This window comes from Podarcis vaucheri (genome assembly GCF_965113315.1).
Source record: "Podarcis vaucheri genome assembly, chromosome: 6".
NCBI lineage: Eukaryota > Metazoa > Chordata > Lepidosauria > Squamata > Lacertidae > Podarcis > Podarcis vaucheri.
The window spans coordinates 34,411,760-34,429,230 of record NC_138764.1 but is presented as its reverse complement, the minus strand read 5'-3'; the positions used below and the strand labels follow the sequence as shown (position 1 = coordinate 34,429,230).

At 44.8% G+C, this 17,471-nt stretch overlaps 1 protein-coding gene across 6 annotated transcripts in view; it reads left to right on the top strand.

Moving 5' to 3' along the window:
- Positions 1-16,980, top strand: part of LRRC8D (leucine rich repeat containing 8 VRAC subunit D) — a 75,798-nt gene extending 58,818 nt beyond the window's left edge. For all 6 annotated transcript variants that reach the window (XM_082227835.1, XM_082227837.1, XM_082227838.1 and 3 more), the window contains exon 2: positions 10,331-16,980. In XM_082227835.1, the coding sequence (XP_082083961.1) occupies positions 10,333-12,912 (2,580 nt within the window). In that variant the 5' untranslated portion in view covers positions 10,331-10,332 and the 3' untranslated portion in view covers positions 12,913-16,980. The remainder of the gene's footprint in view (positions 1-10,330) is intronic.
- The last annotated feature ends 491 nt before the right edge of the window (positions 16,981-17,471 follow it).

Genomic DNA, 17,471 nt, shown 5'->3' with positions numbered 1-17,471 from the left:
CCCTTAACAAACTACAATTCCCAATATTCTTTTTTTGGGGGGGGGAAAGAATTATTCTTTTTTTGGGGGGGGAGCTGTGGCAGTTAAGAGTGGTAAATGAGTACACTTTAAATGTGTGAGTATGTGTGAATGTAACCTGGGTCTCCGGTTTATAACCTCACTCAGCAACATTAGTATTGAGTTAAGTCAGGGTTTCATTTTGGGATTTGGACCTGGTTTTTTGCCCATGCAGCCACTGCACCAGAGTATCTGTCTATAGCTGTACTGCTTGTAGCTCGCAGTTCAACTAGGCCAGGGCTCTTTTACCACCCCCTTTCCCCCCTGTAGCTGTTAAAATAAAAGCAGCTGCTTTTGTAGGCGATATTATGCCTTTGGGTCATTAGGCTCAAGGTGACATTGCTGCTGCTGCCTCATTGCTTACTGGTCCGTGTTCCAGGGAAGTTAAAAGCTGTGCTTTGGGTTCTGTGAGAGCTACTAATAAATGATAAATTAGAAGCAAGCTATATGTTCCTTTTTTAAAAAAAAATCAGTCTGGAAAAAGCTTGTGGTTCTCACGGTCTGACTACTTACTGTATACATCCCACTGCCCCTTTCAGCTGCCGAAAAATATTTGCAGCACTAATAATTCGTCTTTACTTTGGGGCTTGTTTCTGTGCTGTACACTAAAGGGGGCAGCAAGTCTCCCAGTTCTCAGGAAGCGGCTTTTCTCAAGCTTGATACCTGGAATTCTTCTCGCAAAAAGAAAGAACCTCTGGTGGTGTTGACTCAAGAGCCCTTAGGCATACAGAAATTGCGGCATCGCCTAGTTATTTCGTAACGATTCTCGTGGCGCCACAGCGCTGAGTTGAATTGGTCTGTCTGAATTGGTCATCTGCTGTGATGAATATTTTTTTTTTTGGGAGGGGTTCTTGTGAAAATAAGCCACCTGAAATCTTATTATTTCTGATCATGAGTCTACATAGATTATTTGGGGGGGGGGCAAACATAGAAATGGTGCTAAAAGTGTTGATCAGTTTATCAACTGGTCTATTATCAATCATTTGATAAACAGATTTGCATTGGATCCAGTTCTGGTCTTGTTCTGTCTGCCCTCCAGTTGTGAAAGAGTTTTTCTTTGGGTGGGGGGGTTAAGTCTAGCTCTGCTTATAAGAGAATTTATTTGTATGACTACAGTCAATGTCAAAATGTTACTAAAATTAATGGAAGTTTTATTTATTTATTATTAAAAGTATAAATTATTAGTTTGGAAATGAATGAGTTTCATTTAAATGAACACTTTAGGGAGCCTGAATTATTGGGTTGAAATTCTTGGGCTTTGTTAATGTTTTCATCTGAGTCGTAATTCAGCCCTGAAAGGGTTTCTTTGGATCCCTGGCTGCAATTTAACACCAATTCAAACAAAATCTTAAATCTTTGCTTTGTTTTGCAGTTCGGAGTTGAGTAGGGAAAGAGGATAGGGTTTCTTAGGAAGAGTTTAGTAAACTTACCTTGATGTTTACGAAGAAAGTTTTGACATTGACACTAAGCAGAGTGCTTAAACAACACCTGGAGGAAATATTTTTTTCTTTTTTATAAGCAATTAACTAATAGGGATAGTCATCTCAAAAGATTTCCTTCTAGGTATTATAAATCACTGGTTATGCAAGTCAGGGGACGCGGGTGGCACTGTGGGTAAAACCTCAGCGCCTAGTACTTGCCGATCGTCAGGTCTGTGGTTCGAATCCCCGCGGCGGGGTGCACTCCTGTTGCTCGGTCCCAGTGCCTGTCAACCTAGCAGTTCAAAAGCACCTCCGGGTGCAAGTAGATAAATAGGGACCGCTTACTAGCGGGAAGGTAAACGCCGTTTCCGTGTGCTGCGCTGGCTCGCCAGATGCAGCTTGTCACGCTGGCTATGTGACCCGGAAGTGTCTGCGGACAGCGCTGGCTCCCAGCCTATAGAGTGAGATGAGCACACAACCCTAGAGTCTGTCAAGACTGGCCCGTACGGGCAGGGGTACCTTTACCTTTACGCAAGTCAGAGGTATGCGTGCGCATATCAGAAATGGCTTCAGTTGCAGCCCAAATATTAATGTTTTCGTAGGCACTGTAAAGCCCTGGCTGGCAACTAGTTTTCCAGGAAAGCCACTGTGAGCAGTGACTGAAGAGTACTAGGCCAGCCATTCAATGCCGGCTGTGAAGATCCTGTTGCCATAGATGCTTCTTTCTCAACAATTGTGTATTCCAATTTGCTGGCAACTGTGGAGCCACACCGAATCCCTTGAGCTGAATTGGTTCAAGAGCCACCAGTGGTTGACTCTTACTCCAAACTTGTTTTCCTAAATACCTCCAAGTGTAACAGAAGCTGGGGCTAGGAGAGCATGCTTGTATCCTTCCTTGCAAGAGTGGCCTTGCAAAGTCTGCCATTCACACTCTGAACCAGTGTTTCCCAAACTTGCGTCTCTGGCTGTTTTCGGACAAGGATTCCTATCATCCCTGACCGCTGGTCTTACTAGCTAGGGATGATAATAATAATAATAATAATAATAATAATAATAATAATAATAATAATTTATTTGTACCTCGCCCATCTCGCTGGGTTTCCCCAGCCACTCTGGGCAGCTCCCAATAGAATATTAAAAACATAAGACATCAAACATTAAAAACTTCAGATGTTTTCTAAAAGTCAGGTGGTTGTTTATTTCCTTGACATCAGATGAGAGGGCATTCCACAGGGCAGGCACCACTACCAAGAAGGCCCTCTGCCTGGTTCCCTGCAACCTCACTTCTTGCAGTGAGGGAACTGCCAGAAGGCCCTCAGAGCTGGACCTCAGTGTCCGGGCTGAACGACAGGAGTGGAGACATTCCTTCAGGTATACTGGGATGATGTGAGTTTGGAAAACACTGCCCTAATTGCTGCCATCTCTCTTTGCCTTCGCTCCTACAAGCCTCCAGACCGGAGGGAATTCCTGGGCTCTCAGGCAAATGGGGATAACATCCAGTTTCCTCGACCCTCTCCAGGGTGAAATAAATTTGCTTTTCTCTGCCAAAACCTCTCTCAGCTTCCTGTCACTCCCAGAGAGCAGAGCAGCCCATCTTATACTTCTGTAGCAGGAACCACGTGACGTGGCTCATGGTTCATGCTACAGTTCATGGTTCATGTGTTGGCAACAAAGCATGCAGACCCAACCGTCCCAAGCAAGGAAAGGGAAGAGGTGATTTTGCATGGCTACAAGGAGTAGCCTACAGAAACCACATCTTTTCCCCATTGCACAGTATTCCTTTAGTGCTATTAACAGTCCTTGTGAGGTGGAATGCTGAATGTTAGCACCATCAGTGTGTCTGGAACTATTTGCCTTGCTCATGTCTGGTTCCTCCATAGGCACAGTTATATTTTTTAGTTGTGGTTCAGCAGAGCCGTTAGCCTCTTGAAGATGCAATGTTTTAATAGCATTGGTACAAGAAATAAATTTTCTCATCCTCCAGTTACATTATTATAGCCACCAGCCAAAAGATGCTGGCTGATACTCATGGAGCTATAAGCTATATAGCCCTGAGGCCTGCTAGCAGTTGTCTGTGCACACAAAATGACACTTGTCACCTACAAACTATGGTGATTTATTGCCTGGAAAATGGCTCTTCCTTGCGACACATGAAGCTGTTAAATAAGAAACAGTTGCGTATATATTGTGCAATAAAATGATCCCCGGGAATAGCTGAGTAGAAGGTTTATTTACATGAAAAGCCAACTCTCCTCCAGTTCAATAAAGGAACCCAGGAGCTTGTCATCTTGGAGTAATTTTAATAGCTGTGAACTTAGGCTTTGTCATAGAAAGTCTCGGTCTCTTGGGGGGTTGTACTAACGGGGTTTTCCCTAACATCTAATTAAAGGAAATTTAATTGGGCAGGCAATACTATTTATACACCAAGAGTTATACTTACTGATTTAACCTAGGCCTGCAATTTTGTTTCTCAGTATTGTCTTACTGCCTTGAGATGGGTTAATTGCCGCTGGTTCCTTGTCTGACCTGGTTGTTTAATCTGCACGTAATTTCTTTCGATTTTTCAGAGCCTCGTTTAAGAGATTAAGTGTTTTTTCTTTCATTCTTCTCTCTTCCTTCCCGCTTTCCCCCTGCTATACAGGTGCTGTTACATCTGAACAGCTTTTCCTAAAGCTTTGAAACAGCCCTGCTATGAAGCTGCAATTGTTCCTTTGCTCTTATAGTAGAACTGCTGGTTTCCTATCAGAGCTACTGACAGGTTTCCCATTACTGTCCTAGTAGTCACATATGGCCCCTGGTGGGTGGTGTGGTGTAGTGGTTAAGAGCAGTAGTCTCGTAATCTGGTGAACCGGGTTCGATTCCCCGCTCCTCCACATTCAGCTGCTGGGTGACCTTGGGCCAGTCACACTTCTCTGAAGTCTCTCAGCCCCACTCACCTCACAGAGTGTTTGTTGTGGGGGAGGAAGGGAAAGGAAAATGTTAGCTGCTTTGAGACTCCTTAAAGGGAGTGATAAAGCGGGATATCAAATCCAAACTCTTCTTCTTCTCCTTCCTGTCCTGAGTTTCTAACACTGCCAACTTGAGCTGCTTGAAAGAGTGGTGGCCTAAAGAAGCAACCCAAGGAATTGTAGCTTGGCGCGAGGATTCTGTTAGTTCCCTCGTATTCCCTTCCCCTCGAAACTACACTTCCCAGGATGGTGAAGTACAGTCGTACCTTGGAAGCCGTTCCGGAAGTCCGTTCGACTACCAAGGCACGACTTCTGATTGGGTGCAGGAGCTTCCTGCAGCCAATCGGAAGCCCCGCCGGACGTTTGGCTTCCAAAAGAACATTCGCAAACTGAAACACTTCCGGGTTTGCGGCATTAAGGAGCCAAAACGTTCGACTGCTAAGGCATTCATCAACCAAGGTATGACTGTGTATGACTGTTATTGCAGCTTCAGTCTGTTGGGTGGATATGCTCTTCAGAGAAAATGAAAAGGTGACTCAAAGGCTACTTAGCTGAAATAAAGGACAGTACAAGACGCCTTTTAAGAACTGAAGCACCAACTCCCCCAACACTCCCCCCTAGACTTCTTTATTTTAAGTGAAGTTTTTGGGGGCAGGGGGTTGAAGCGGAGTGTTTTGTTTGAAAACCTAGCTTTATGAACATTGCACAGACTCGGGCTTTAATCTCATTTTGGCTCTTGCACAAAATACATTTTATTACTCTTTCACCAGAGGGGATGAGGGTAACTCTCCATCATATTCACGAGCCCTGCCAAGAACTACAGAAGGAGTTATGAAATGAAAAATACTTTCCAGCCTCCACAGGTTATTAACAGAAACTTACAGAATTTAATACGCCAAATTAATCTGGCTTGGTAAGCACTTAGACCTGCCAATCAGAAAATAGTGTGTTTTTGTTTTGCCAAGGTATTCAAGCAAGTGTTTAAATCTAATGCTCTCTGCTGTATGCAAAATGCACCAGGGTGGTCATTGACTCAGTAAAATCGAGGGGCTCAGAGGCCTGTGAATGAAAGATCCTTGCAGAAAACTGATTTACAAGTCAAAATGTGGCTGGTACGTGTGCGTTCCTTTTAAACTGAGAGGTTCATCATATAGCTGAGAATTAAAATGGTAGCTTTGCTTTTTCATCATCTTAATGTCCACTCGTATTTACCTGAAAGCACATGAACTGTGTATAAAGCATTATACCAGAACGTTCTGCATTTCAAATGATTAAGAATGGGAGGATTTAGTTTAAAGGAAGTAGGAAAGTGTGGAGGGGAGTTTATGTAAAGCCATCTATTGAAAATAGGAAAAGGCACAAAACATGAAAAAATTGAGAAACGTGGTTAAGCGGCTAACACATGATAACCTCCTTTATTAAACTTTTTTTTCTAATAGAGGGAGAAACAGATTATAAATTCTTACAAATTAAATATAAACCTACAGTAAGGCAGGCCAAGAAGCAATTTGAGGAGCAAGTCAAGGCATTAACTTTACACCTTAAGGTGTTTCTACGATTACAACAGTTAGCCAAACAGAAGAATAAGCCTTGCTGAGGAACTTATTAGCTTTCCTTTTTTTCAAAGAGAATTCTTACCTTACTAACCTTATTTTGGGGGGGGGGCAACCTTGTGGGTTAGCAACAAACAAACATGCTGATAGCATCTGGATTTTCAAGAAGCTCTTGACAAAAGTTTGTGAGTTTCTCTTTTAACTAATCACTTATTGATAAGGCAAGAGGCACATGAAAGGAAGAAATCAATGGAATCCACTAGAGATCTGTTTCACTTATCTTGCATTATCTGGAACAAGGGGTATATGGTGAGGTAACAAAGTCCCCGCAAGGATGTTGAAATTCCATACAGATTGGAAGAGCTTCAGGACTCTCCAAACTGGGTAACTGGTCATTGTAAGTGTAGATGAGGCTTTGTGTGAACATTGGGACAAAAAGCAACACACCCTAATGTCTTGCATACACTCAAGGTGTCCAATTTTACTGCAGCTACCCAGGAAATACATAATTTGAATTAGCTGGAGGAGCTTGGGCCAAACAACAGGCTTATAAAACCTATGGATCTTAATCACCCACCTTGCCCAAATTTGCACACACGAAGAAACCAGGTGATGAACTGGACCGTAGAGCCATGCTTCTGGTTTTGCACCCAATGACATTTAGTTCCCCCTAGCTCGGCCTCCGACATCTATACATTGTGTGTGGTTTCTATTGGGGAAAACCTACACATGGCTTGTGTACCTATGCAACCACAACTCCAGGCTTTTCTCCAACTCACAGCTAACACATGCTTGGAGAAGTAACAGATGGTGCACTGGGAACATGGTGCTTAACCTGATCTCTCTCTGGCCAGGCCAATGGAGAGAAGAGGCAAGGTCAGTGCGGTGCAAACCTTCTGGCAGAACCAATTGGGAAGCTGGGGCAAACTGTTTTATCATGGATGGGACCAGCAGCACTGTTCCACAGCTCTTTTAAATCACATGGGCACATGTCAAGAGTGTTTACAAACAATGGGGGCTGCTTCTGTCCCTATAATTTACTCCCAGGGCATGTGAAAAGTAAAGAAGGCAGGTGTTTATGTTATTAAAGCTCCTCTTGCATTGCTGTTGGTAAAACCGAAGATAAGAGGATTACAGGGAGCTGTCAAGTATACCGCACCTTTGTCCTACATTCATAGTGGTTTCCAGAGAGATTTGCAAAGGATTCCCCACTCCAGAAAATTGTATTGTATTTCATGTCACTTGTTCCTCCCAGTTGTATAGGAAGCTAGTTGGGAGGGCATGAGAAATAGCCCCTTGTGCTTAGAATTGGTGCTTGTACGAATGTGATTGCGTTGAAATAGTCAAGTAACAACAAGGCACCTTTTCAGTACCATGAGTGTCAAAACTATTGGAGGCAACGTGTAATCTGGGCTTCCCTGTGAGTTTTTCTCTAGTCCGTAGAAAACCTGGAAATATCTGAACAGTGTGATCACAGCAACTCTTCCCAGTATATCTTGCCCCAGTGAGATGGTTGCGGGGAATGAAAGTCCCTACCTTCCCACCGCTCCCTAAGGCTCCTCCCGCTGTTCCTTCCCCAGCAGCCTAAGGCTCTGTCGTCTTGTCTCTCATTGCTCCACCCTCTTCATTACTCTGTGTGTTCTTGGAGACCAGCGGGGAGGGGAGCTTGTCGCAGCAGAAGGGGAAGACTCTCTGGATTCTTCAGCAGCCTGCCCCATCTCTGTCTACTGGCCCGCCTCCTCTCCTGCTTCTGATTCATGACTGCTCTCTGCCACAACCCCTTCCTGCTCACTAAGCCCTGTTGCCTCTTCAGTTTCTGACTCTTCCTCCTCCCAGTCTGCTCCCTCTGACCACCCATTGTTGTCCCACCACCAACCGCCTGGCTCCGAGCCTTCTTCCCCTGAGGGTTCCCTTGGGGGTTCCCCAGCTGGTGCCTTGCACCACTCTGCATCAGCCAATCCATGACACTAATGCTTCCAGGCTGTCCTGCTCTCCCTACCCATTAGATGTGAGCAAAACTAGCATTTTTTTAAATAGAAGAACTAGATTGTATGGGGGAGGGAGGGAGCTTCTCCCACCTCCTTCTTTGCACTTGAGGAAGAGGCTTCCAAAAACTGATCTGACTAGTAGTTTTCTAACTGGCCATGCTTCTCTTAGCTTTCACCCTATATTTACATTTCTGTGGTCTGTGGTGGAGGGACGCAGGTGGCACTGTGGTCTAAACCACTGAGCCTCTTAGACTTGCCAATCAGAAGGTCAGTGGTTCAAATCCCCACGACGGGGTGAGCTCCCGTTGCTTGGTCCCAGCTCCTGCCAATCTAGCAGTTCGAAAGCACGCCCCAAAAGTGCAAATAGATAAATAGGTACCGCTCCAGTGGGAAGGTAAACGGCTTTTCCGTTCACTGCTCTGGTTTTGGTGTACCATTGCACCAGAATCAACTTAGTCATGCTGGCCAAATGACCCGGAAAAACTGCGGAGAAACGCCGGCTCCCTCGGCCAGTAAAGTGAGATGAGCGCCGCAACCCCAGAGTCGTCTGCGACTGGACTTAACTGTCAGGGGTCCTTTACCTTTACCTTTTAGTCGGGGGTGTGTGTGTGAATTGTCAAATTATACACACACACACACAATTCCCCTGTGTCTTGTAATTTTTTTTTTTAATATTTGCTTATCAAAGTGGATGTAGTTAAAAACCTAAAATCTGTGCAAATGCATTTAACTAGAATAATTCTGAATTCCTTCCTCCACGTTGCCTTGCTTCCAGTTCCTCTTCCTGGCCACCGTAGCTGGGGAAATATTTTTATAGCCTTAGCAATCCTCTCTTTGGTGTGTTTACTCAGAAGTAAGTCCTGCCGAGCTCAATGGGATTTCAGACTTAAAACAGATGGTTGCCTAGGCAACTAGTCATGAAGTCTCCCCTACGGCTGGTCTTGCAGTTCACCTGATACTACTTGCAGTCTCTCCTTTGGAGATCTGGTTTTTTCCAGTTCAGGCAGTGATGAATAAGCAGGCATCCTTTTTGCATTTAGTTAGATCATCTTGTAGTTGCAGGTCAACATATATGGTAGGTTTCTTTGTTTTAAAGGATGCTTATTATCTTCCAGAAAAACCCAAAGCCAGCTCTTCTTGTAAGAATTGGGGGCGGGGGCAGTTTCCTAAAGTGTGGTTTTGTTTTACTTAGCTCTTCAAAACACGTAGGTGAAAATTGAAATCATACTGGGCTGTGTAATTATAAGCAACAAAATTAGATCTCTCCGTAACACCCAAATTCTCATACTTGCATAGCTCATATCCGGTGAACATAATGAACAACAAAAGCCTGAAATCACTGAAAAGAGAGCTGCGCAAATGCTTTGAGAACTGCTCTTTGTGGAAAGAAATTAATTCTAAAACGTTGACTAATTTTTAATCGTTAAGAACCGCTTTTTAGCGACGTCCATTGTACCATCATGACTTGTCACGCCCCTTTTGCAATACCATTTTCCCTTCAGGAAAAAAAAGGCTTTTATAAAGAAGAACTAAACGGCGTGGTGCGTCCTTCGTTTGGTACGATTTTAAAACTCTTGAGTTTGTTTATCAGTCAATGGGGGCAGAATCTTCAGATGGATGTATTTCACAGAATAAACAAAATTGCCCAGGCTTGAGTAAATCCGTTTAGGGGTGCTATTCACAATGGGTAGAGAAAGGGTTGTGCGTGTTCCTTTTTCATTTCAGAAAGCAAGTGAATGAGGTTAAAAATTTGTAGGTCTTGTACAGGAGTGGCTAATCCCTGACCTAAGGGTCTGATTCTCCTCGCCCCCCCCCGGAAAAAAACAAGGTTTTTTTGCTACCCAAGAACCCACCCATTTTGGCAGTGGCAGAGCATGTTATTGTTGTTTAGTTGTGTCCGACTCTTCGTGACCCCATGGACCAGAGCACACCAGGCGCTCCTGTCTTCCACTGCCTCCTGCAGTTTGGTCAAAAGCAGAGCATAGGAAAACAATATAAGCAGATACTGGACTGGGTTGAGCAGAGACGTCTGAACTACTTTAACGGGGATGCAACTCACTCCTTTCCCAGTCATTGGATGGTTCATTTGAGCAAGGAGGGCACAATAACCCCCTCCTTTGCTGATCTACATGGGTTAGCTGAGGGTTGGTGTGTGTGTGTGTGTGTGTGTGTGTGTGTGTGTGTGTGTAGTGGCTACGCCCACTACTGGAGGGTTAGCCAAGGGTGAATATAGCCCTTCGGCCAAAAGGAAAAGGTTACCCACTCCCTGGTCTAATGGATTAAGTTTACATTCAAGAGTATAAAGCACAATTTGATCTGCCAGCAATGAATGACAGCTGCTTTTTTCTTCCTTCTCGTTACAGGAATGTTTACCCTTGCAGAAGTTGCATCTCTTAATGACATTCAGCCAACGTACCGCATTCTGAAACCATGGTGGGACGTATTTATGGATTACCTAGCAGTCGTTATGCTGATGGTCGCCATTTTTGCTGGAACCATGCAGCTGACCAAAGATCAGGTGGTCTGTTTGCCCGTCCTGCAGTCGGCTGTCAACGCAAAGGTGCAGCCCACCTCCCCGGCGAGTGCCAAAGCTACAAACGCTGTTCCGGAACCCGAAACAACCGCAGCCCAAGACAAAGAAGCGCCGGGAGCGAGGGCCGTTTCTTTTGCACCTGTCGTCGCAACTGACATACCTCTCAGCAGATCTACCTTTCCGCCGTTGCACTCCACTGTCGCCAGTCCGGAGGAGAAGAAGGAGCAGGCAGATCCCCTGGGCCGAAAAACTAACTTGGATTATCAGCAATATGTTTTCATTAACCAGATGTGCTACCACTTGGCTCTTCCTTGGTATTCAAAGTACTTTCCCTACTTAGCTCTTATACATACCATTATTTTAATGGTCAGCAGCAACTTTTGGTTCAAATATCCCAAAACTTGCTCGAAGATCGAGCACTTTGTTTCCATTCTGGGGAAGTGCTTTGAATCTCCGTGGACTACAAAGGCGTTGTCTGAGACGGCGTGTGAGGATTCTGAGGAGAATAAACAGAGGCTGACCGGGGCCCAGTCTTTGCCCAAGCATGTGTCCACCAGCAGCGATGAAGGAAGTCCGAGCGCCAGCACCCCCATGATCAACAAGACGGGCTTCAAGTTTTCAGCGGAGAAGCCCGTCGTCGAGGTTCCGAGCATGACCATTTTGGACAAAAAAGATGGCGAGCAAGCCAAAGCCCTCTTCGAAAAAGTGCGGAAATTCCGGGCGCACGTGGAGGACAGCGACTTGATATACAAACTCTACGTCGTCCAGACGGTCATCAAAACTGTGAAGTTCATATTTATTCTCTGCTACACGGCAAACTTCGTCAACGAAATCAGCTTTGAGCACAGCTGCATGCCCAAAGTAGAGCACCTGACTGGCTACCAGGAGTTCGAATGCACACACAACATGGCTTACATGCTGAAAAAGCTGCTCATCAGTTACATTTCCCTCATTTGCGTCTACGGTTTCATCTGTTTGTACACACTCTTCTGGTTGTTCCGGTTACCCCTGAAGGAGTATTCCTTCGAGAAGGTTAGGGAAGAGAGCAGCTTCAGCGATATTCCAGATGTTAAGAACGACTTTGCGTTTCTCTTGCACATGGTGGACCAGTATGACCAGCTGTACTCCAAGCGGTTCGGTGTCTTCTTGTCGGAGGTGAGTGAAAACAAGCTGAGGGAAATAAGCCTGAACCACGAGTGGACTTTCGAAAAGCTGCGCCAGCATGTTTCCCGCAACGCCCAGGACAAGCAAGAACTTCATCTCTTCATGCTCTCAGGGGTCCCTGATGCCGTGTTTGATCTTACCGACTTGGACGTGCTGAAACTTGAGCTGATCCCTGAAGCTAAAATCCCGGCTAAGATCTCCCAGATGACGAACCTGCAAGAGCTACACCTCTACCACTGTCCCGCAAAGGTGGAACAAACAGCCTTCAGCTTCCTTCGCGACCACCTGAGGTGCCTGCACGTGAAGTTCACCGACGTGGCGGAAATCCCGGCTTGGGTGTACTTACTTAAAAACCTCCGGGAGTTGTACCTGATAGGCAACTTGAACTCTGAAAACAACAAAATGATTGGACTCGAATCCCTTAGGGAACTGAGGCACCTCAAAATCCTCTACGTGAAAAGCAACCTGACCAAAATCCCATCCAACATCACAGATGTGGCCCCACATCTAACCAAGCTCGTCATCCATAACGACGGCACCAAGCTCTTTGTGTTGAATAGCCTTAAGAAAATGATGAATGTAGCAGAGCTGGAATTGCAGAATTGCGACCTGGAGCGGATTCCGCACGCCATCTTCAGCCTCACCAACTTGCAGGAGCTGGACCTGAAGTCCAACAGCATACGCACAATCGAAGAAGTCATCAGCTTCCAACATTTGAAAAGACTGACTTGCCTGAAGTTGTGGCACAACAAGATAGTCATCATTCCTCCTTCCATTACCCACGTGAAAAACCTGGAGTCGCTTTACCTCTCCAACAATAAACTCGAATCCTTACCGGCTGCAGTGTTCAGTTTACAGAAGCTCAGATGCTTAGATGTGAGCTACAACTCTATTGCAGCGATTCCCCTGGAGGTAGGCCTACTGCAGAACCTCCAGCACCTCCATATCACCGGAAACAAAGTAGACATTTTGCCAAAACAGCTGTTTAAGTGTACCAAGCTGAGGACTTTGAGCCTGGGGCAAAACTGCATCACCTCGATTCCGGAAAAGATTGGCCAGCTCTTGCAGCTAACACACCTAGAGTTGAAGGGGAACTGTTTAGACCGTCTCCCGGCTACGCTGGGTCTGTGTCGGCTTCTCAGGAAAAGTGGACTCATTGTAGAAGATCACCTCTTTGACACGTTGCCTTCAGAGGTCAAAGAAGCGTTGAACCAAGACACAAACATTCCCTTTGCTAATGGGATCTGAACAGAGGTAGAACTCCCAAGTGACTAACGTAGATTATATTAAAAGTACACCTTGTTATAAAACCCCGTGTTGGGAATCCGGAACTCCTTTTTTGTAAGAAAGGACTGTTAACCAAGGGTGGTAGAAGCTTGTTTGGTGTTTGTAGTATTTTGAAACATCATTTCCAAATTTTTTGGAGGGGAAAGAGGAAGGGGCGGGGAGGGAAATCCTTAAACAATCTTGATTCTTCTTTTTCCTTTAAAGATGTTTGTAACTTGGATGCTGCCGCTTTTGAATGTTTACAAACTGCTCGCCTGCTTAATGTACATGATTAAACTGGTGACCTTTTCTTACTATAAAAATGCATTTAGTGGCTCAGTTCATTTTAGCGTTCTTTTAGAGACCACAGGTGCTGTATTGCTGATGCTGATCTAGCAAGGAGAAACTGGACGTTCATTCAGTTGCGAATTGTCTGATGTGATCATCTGCCCTCTGCTATGTGGATGGGAACAGGGATTTCTACCTTTCTTGCAACGTGGATGGAAAATACACCACCACCCACTATTTTAACCTAGTGGTGGCATGCATGTGGCATGTGGCCATCTTTTCTGGACCGCAAATCTCGTTTCCTAAATGTACAGCAAAGGGATGTTTCACATGCAATAGATCCCAGCTACACACCCTGAATGCAATCATCATCTCCCACTAAAAAAGGCTGGGAATCTTCCGACAAAGAGCACGGGAGAATGCAAGGTTGGGTTGACTAGGAGGGAGCACTGCTATATCACGCTAGCCTCAGGCTGTGCCAAAGTACAGCATACCAAGGGCAAATGTTAGTGACGAGCTATGCTAGAAAGAACACTTTGCCTAAACAGAGATCCATTGGCACAGACAACACCTCAAATCATGCCCTGAAGCTCTTACGTATGCAGCTGAAATAAAAATTGAAAGGCGTAGCATACAGCACCTCAATAGCGCTGGAGTATGAAGCAACAGCTCTGTTCCACAGAACAGTAGTTTTTAACAAAACAATTTTCCCAACATCACATTTTGGAGCTTCTACAGACTATGGTCTCAATGCCTGCCACCATCCGGGTCTGTTCCTTAATCATATTAGGCCTTCTGCTCTTTTGACTAATTTAAACACCAATGGACTAATCGAAACCCACTTAGCTAAAACAAATGGCTGGGAAAGCTGGGTTCAAGCTGAACGTAGCCTTAAAAACCCCAAAAAAACTACAACCCAGTAGTTGAGCCCCCACCCCTTTATTCAAGAATAATACGTTCAGCAGCCTAGTTTTAGAGAGTACATAAACAAAGAATTTGCACCATCATATTAAGTTTGCTTCCTCGACAATGGTTGATCTTGTTACTGTTTATTCCAGGAAGACAAAATAATGGCAAATTCATCAGCTGAAAAAAACCCCACTCTATAAAGCCGAACCATTTTTCTGTGTCAAGCTGAGTTATATGGATGGACGGCTTGGCAGCAGGAAGATAAAATGATGTTGGGAAGAGTATGGATGACCAATTCCCCTTCCAACAAAGCAAACGAGCCTGGAAAACAGGGTAGGGTAGAAGCTGGTAGGAGAGTTTTGAGGCGGGTGACAGTGCGTTAACATTGCACATTTCTTTCTCTGTGCAAAGTTCCCAGCACTGCTATGCAATGAATTAAAAAAGTGGTCTGGTTTTGTTTTGTTTTTTAATTTATATATAGATATAAATTATCCTGTCTTACAGTATAAATACCTCCCAAGGGCAGCAAATACTAAATAGCTGCTAATTCTCTCATCCACACCCCACCCCAAAGATCACTGCACACAAAGATTACCTTCACTCTACACAATCCCCATCACAGCATACTACAACTGGAAGACAATGCAGTGACAGTATTGTCAGAACTTCAGATTATTAAACTTGGTGGAGCCACATACTTGGTTTCTCCCCCCAAAAAAACAACAACAACCCACTTCACTAGTCAGTTTGCCATAAATACAATCTAGATCTGCAAACCTGCAAATACCCAAAGGTCCAGTTGAACTCAGCAGGACTCCCCTGAATAGAGATTCATAGGGTTGCACTTTAAATCCTCTTGAGGCGAATGTTTCCCCCTCCAATTCCAAAGTATTCAAAGTGTGAGTTTTGATTCTTTGCACGTGACCATTTCTTTTTCTTGCATTGCTCAGTTGTCCTGGATAAATGCCTAGGGCTGTTCTTCAAGGTATTGCTTCTGTTGCATTTTCTCCAGCATTCGTACCTCATTGTTATGTCAGCGAGTAAATATTCTCTCTCCTCCCCTTCCCCATTTCTATTACAATTGTGAGTGCTGCGTGGAATCTGGTGGTGTGAGTGCCACAAGCACCTATTGCTCAGTGCCAATGCCATCCCCTCTTACTGAGTGACCGCAATAACCAACACTGAACCACTGTTATCCTTATTATTAAATATTTATTTACTTATAGAGTGCTCCCTCACATCACTCAAGATCAGGAGTGCTCTTGTGACACCCCCTTATATTCTTTTTCTTTTTAAGAGGTGTAGCGGGGGACCATCAGCAGGGCTCCCCTCATCCAGATCGGAATATTGTGTGTATTACTCCTGTTGTATGGGAGCTTCTGGAGGTACAGTACTAAAACGGGAAGGGAAGGGAGTGGGCTGGGGGAGTGAATTAATTTGAAAACGTCTGTTTTCATTTGGGACAAAACATCACTTAACCCCACCTGCATATAACTCTTCCCAAGACTGTATTTATTAATCTTGCCTTGTTGAACAATGAGTTTGTTGCCAGAGGGGTGGTGCTAAGACTACATTTGTTGAGTACACAGGTACTGCTGTCAGCGAGTGCGTCTTCCCAAATATCTGTACCAAACTCGTCTACTGTCTGCATTCCATTTGCTCCCTGCTTCGTTGCTGGAAGAGAGAGGGAAACAATCTGCCCTAACATGATTTGAGAACATGCTCCGGAAGTAGGACTGATAATAAAAGTCCCCTTTCTTTGAAGCAGAATAGTTAAGAATCTGGCTCCAGAATGAAAGGAACTGGCAATCGCCTACTACCAAAAGGGAGGGTAAAAGTCATTCATGGAATTCTTGCTACAAAGGCCCTTCCCGTGGCCTTTGCGTAATTGTAGAAAATGAGCGACACAGGAGGGCTGGAAAACATACGGTGCCTTTTGTATTGCATGCTGGACAAATAATCCAAATTGCTTCTTAAATAGTTTTTTTTATATTAAAGGTTATTTGTGTTAAATCCGAGGCTTACAAAATCTCCGCTGGGTTCATGACTCATTTGTGTGGCCTGCTTCCCCTCTGTACCAGGTGTGCTGACTAGCAGAAGAACACCCAGCTATGCACAGGGACAGGGGGTATTTTGTTAGAAAAGCCTTTAAATTATCTCTAATAATTTAACCTCCTTTTGTGTATGGGAGGGCTGTGTGGCAAGAACTCTGAGACTGCCTAGCGGTGAAATACGCTCAAGGAGTTGCTTTTCCACAAGCAGAAGGACTCCTTTCATTCGCACAAGAGAGAGATCTAGAAGAAACATCTGCTGGAGGAAGGATGGGTGGGGAGAGGCGATTTGGGCAGATTCCCGTTGTCACCTCCAAGACTCTTCCAGATAGAGTTGACTTCTACTAGCCATGGAAGAAGATGGTACAGCTTCTGACTACCAGTTGCTGGAAACCACAGGAGTCAAGAGTGCTCTGGACTTCTGCTCTTCTGGCTTTCCCATGACCACGAAAGAATAGGGTGAGGGCCATGGACCGGATGCAGCCGGCTCCTCTTTTGTTCAGATACCTTCAATTCTCCAAATTTCCAGGACTCACAGGGGACAGCAGAGAGAAGGAGGAATCAGTTATAATGATCCCCAAACCCACTGCTTTCTTCCAGAAGGCGTATCCACTCTGAGATCCAGCCCCGAGGGCCTTCTGGCAGTTCCGTCATTGTGAGAAGTGAAGTTTCAGGGAACCAGGCAGAGGGACTTCTCAGTCCTGTTGAGGGGAGTTTCTAATGTTTGATGTCTCACTGTTTGATGAAGATGACAACGACAACAGCTGGGTGCTGGGTGCAATTAAATGCTACTTTTATGAAACTAACGGACCTCATTTTCTCATGCCCATAAATTTCCATGGGTCTACTGCTCTGCATATGACTACCATAGCATATAAGCCGGGAAGTCTGGATCCAAACTTTTATTCTCTTATTGAAGCGTTTAGCAAAAGCCGGTGCATCTGCTGCTGGGTTCTGTTACGGTCTCCAAAAGGAAAGCTTTGGCAAGTTTCTGAAAGGTTGACCTAAGGTTTGGAGACCTAAGGTTTGATCCAGGCTGTTTTTGAGCTGTTGAAAGAAGAGGCAACCGTGAACGTACTTCAAGTCTAGACAAGATATACACTTGGAAGTACGTCATTTAAAAAACAACCCAAAACCACAATTACATATTGCCAGTACAGACACTTTTTAAACAGCCTGCAACCTAATGCTAAACCTATTTTGGGGCGAGTCTACCCACTGACTTCTGTGGGTTGTGCGCCTGAATTGGACTGCACTATTACCGTATTTTTTGCTCCATAAGACACACTTTTT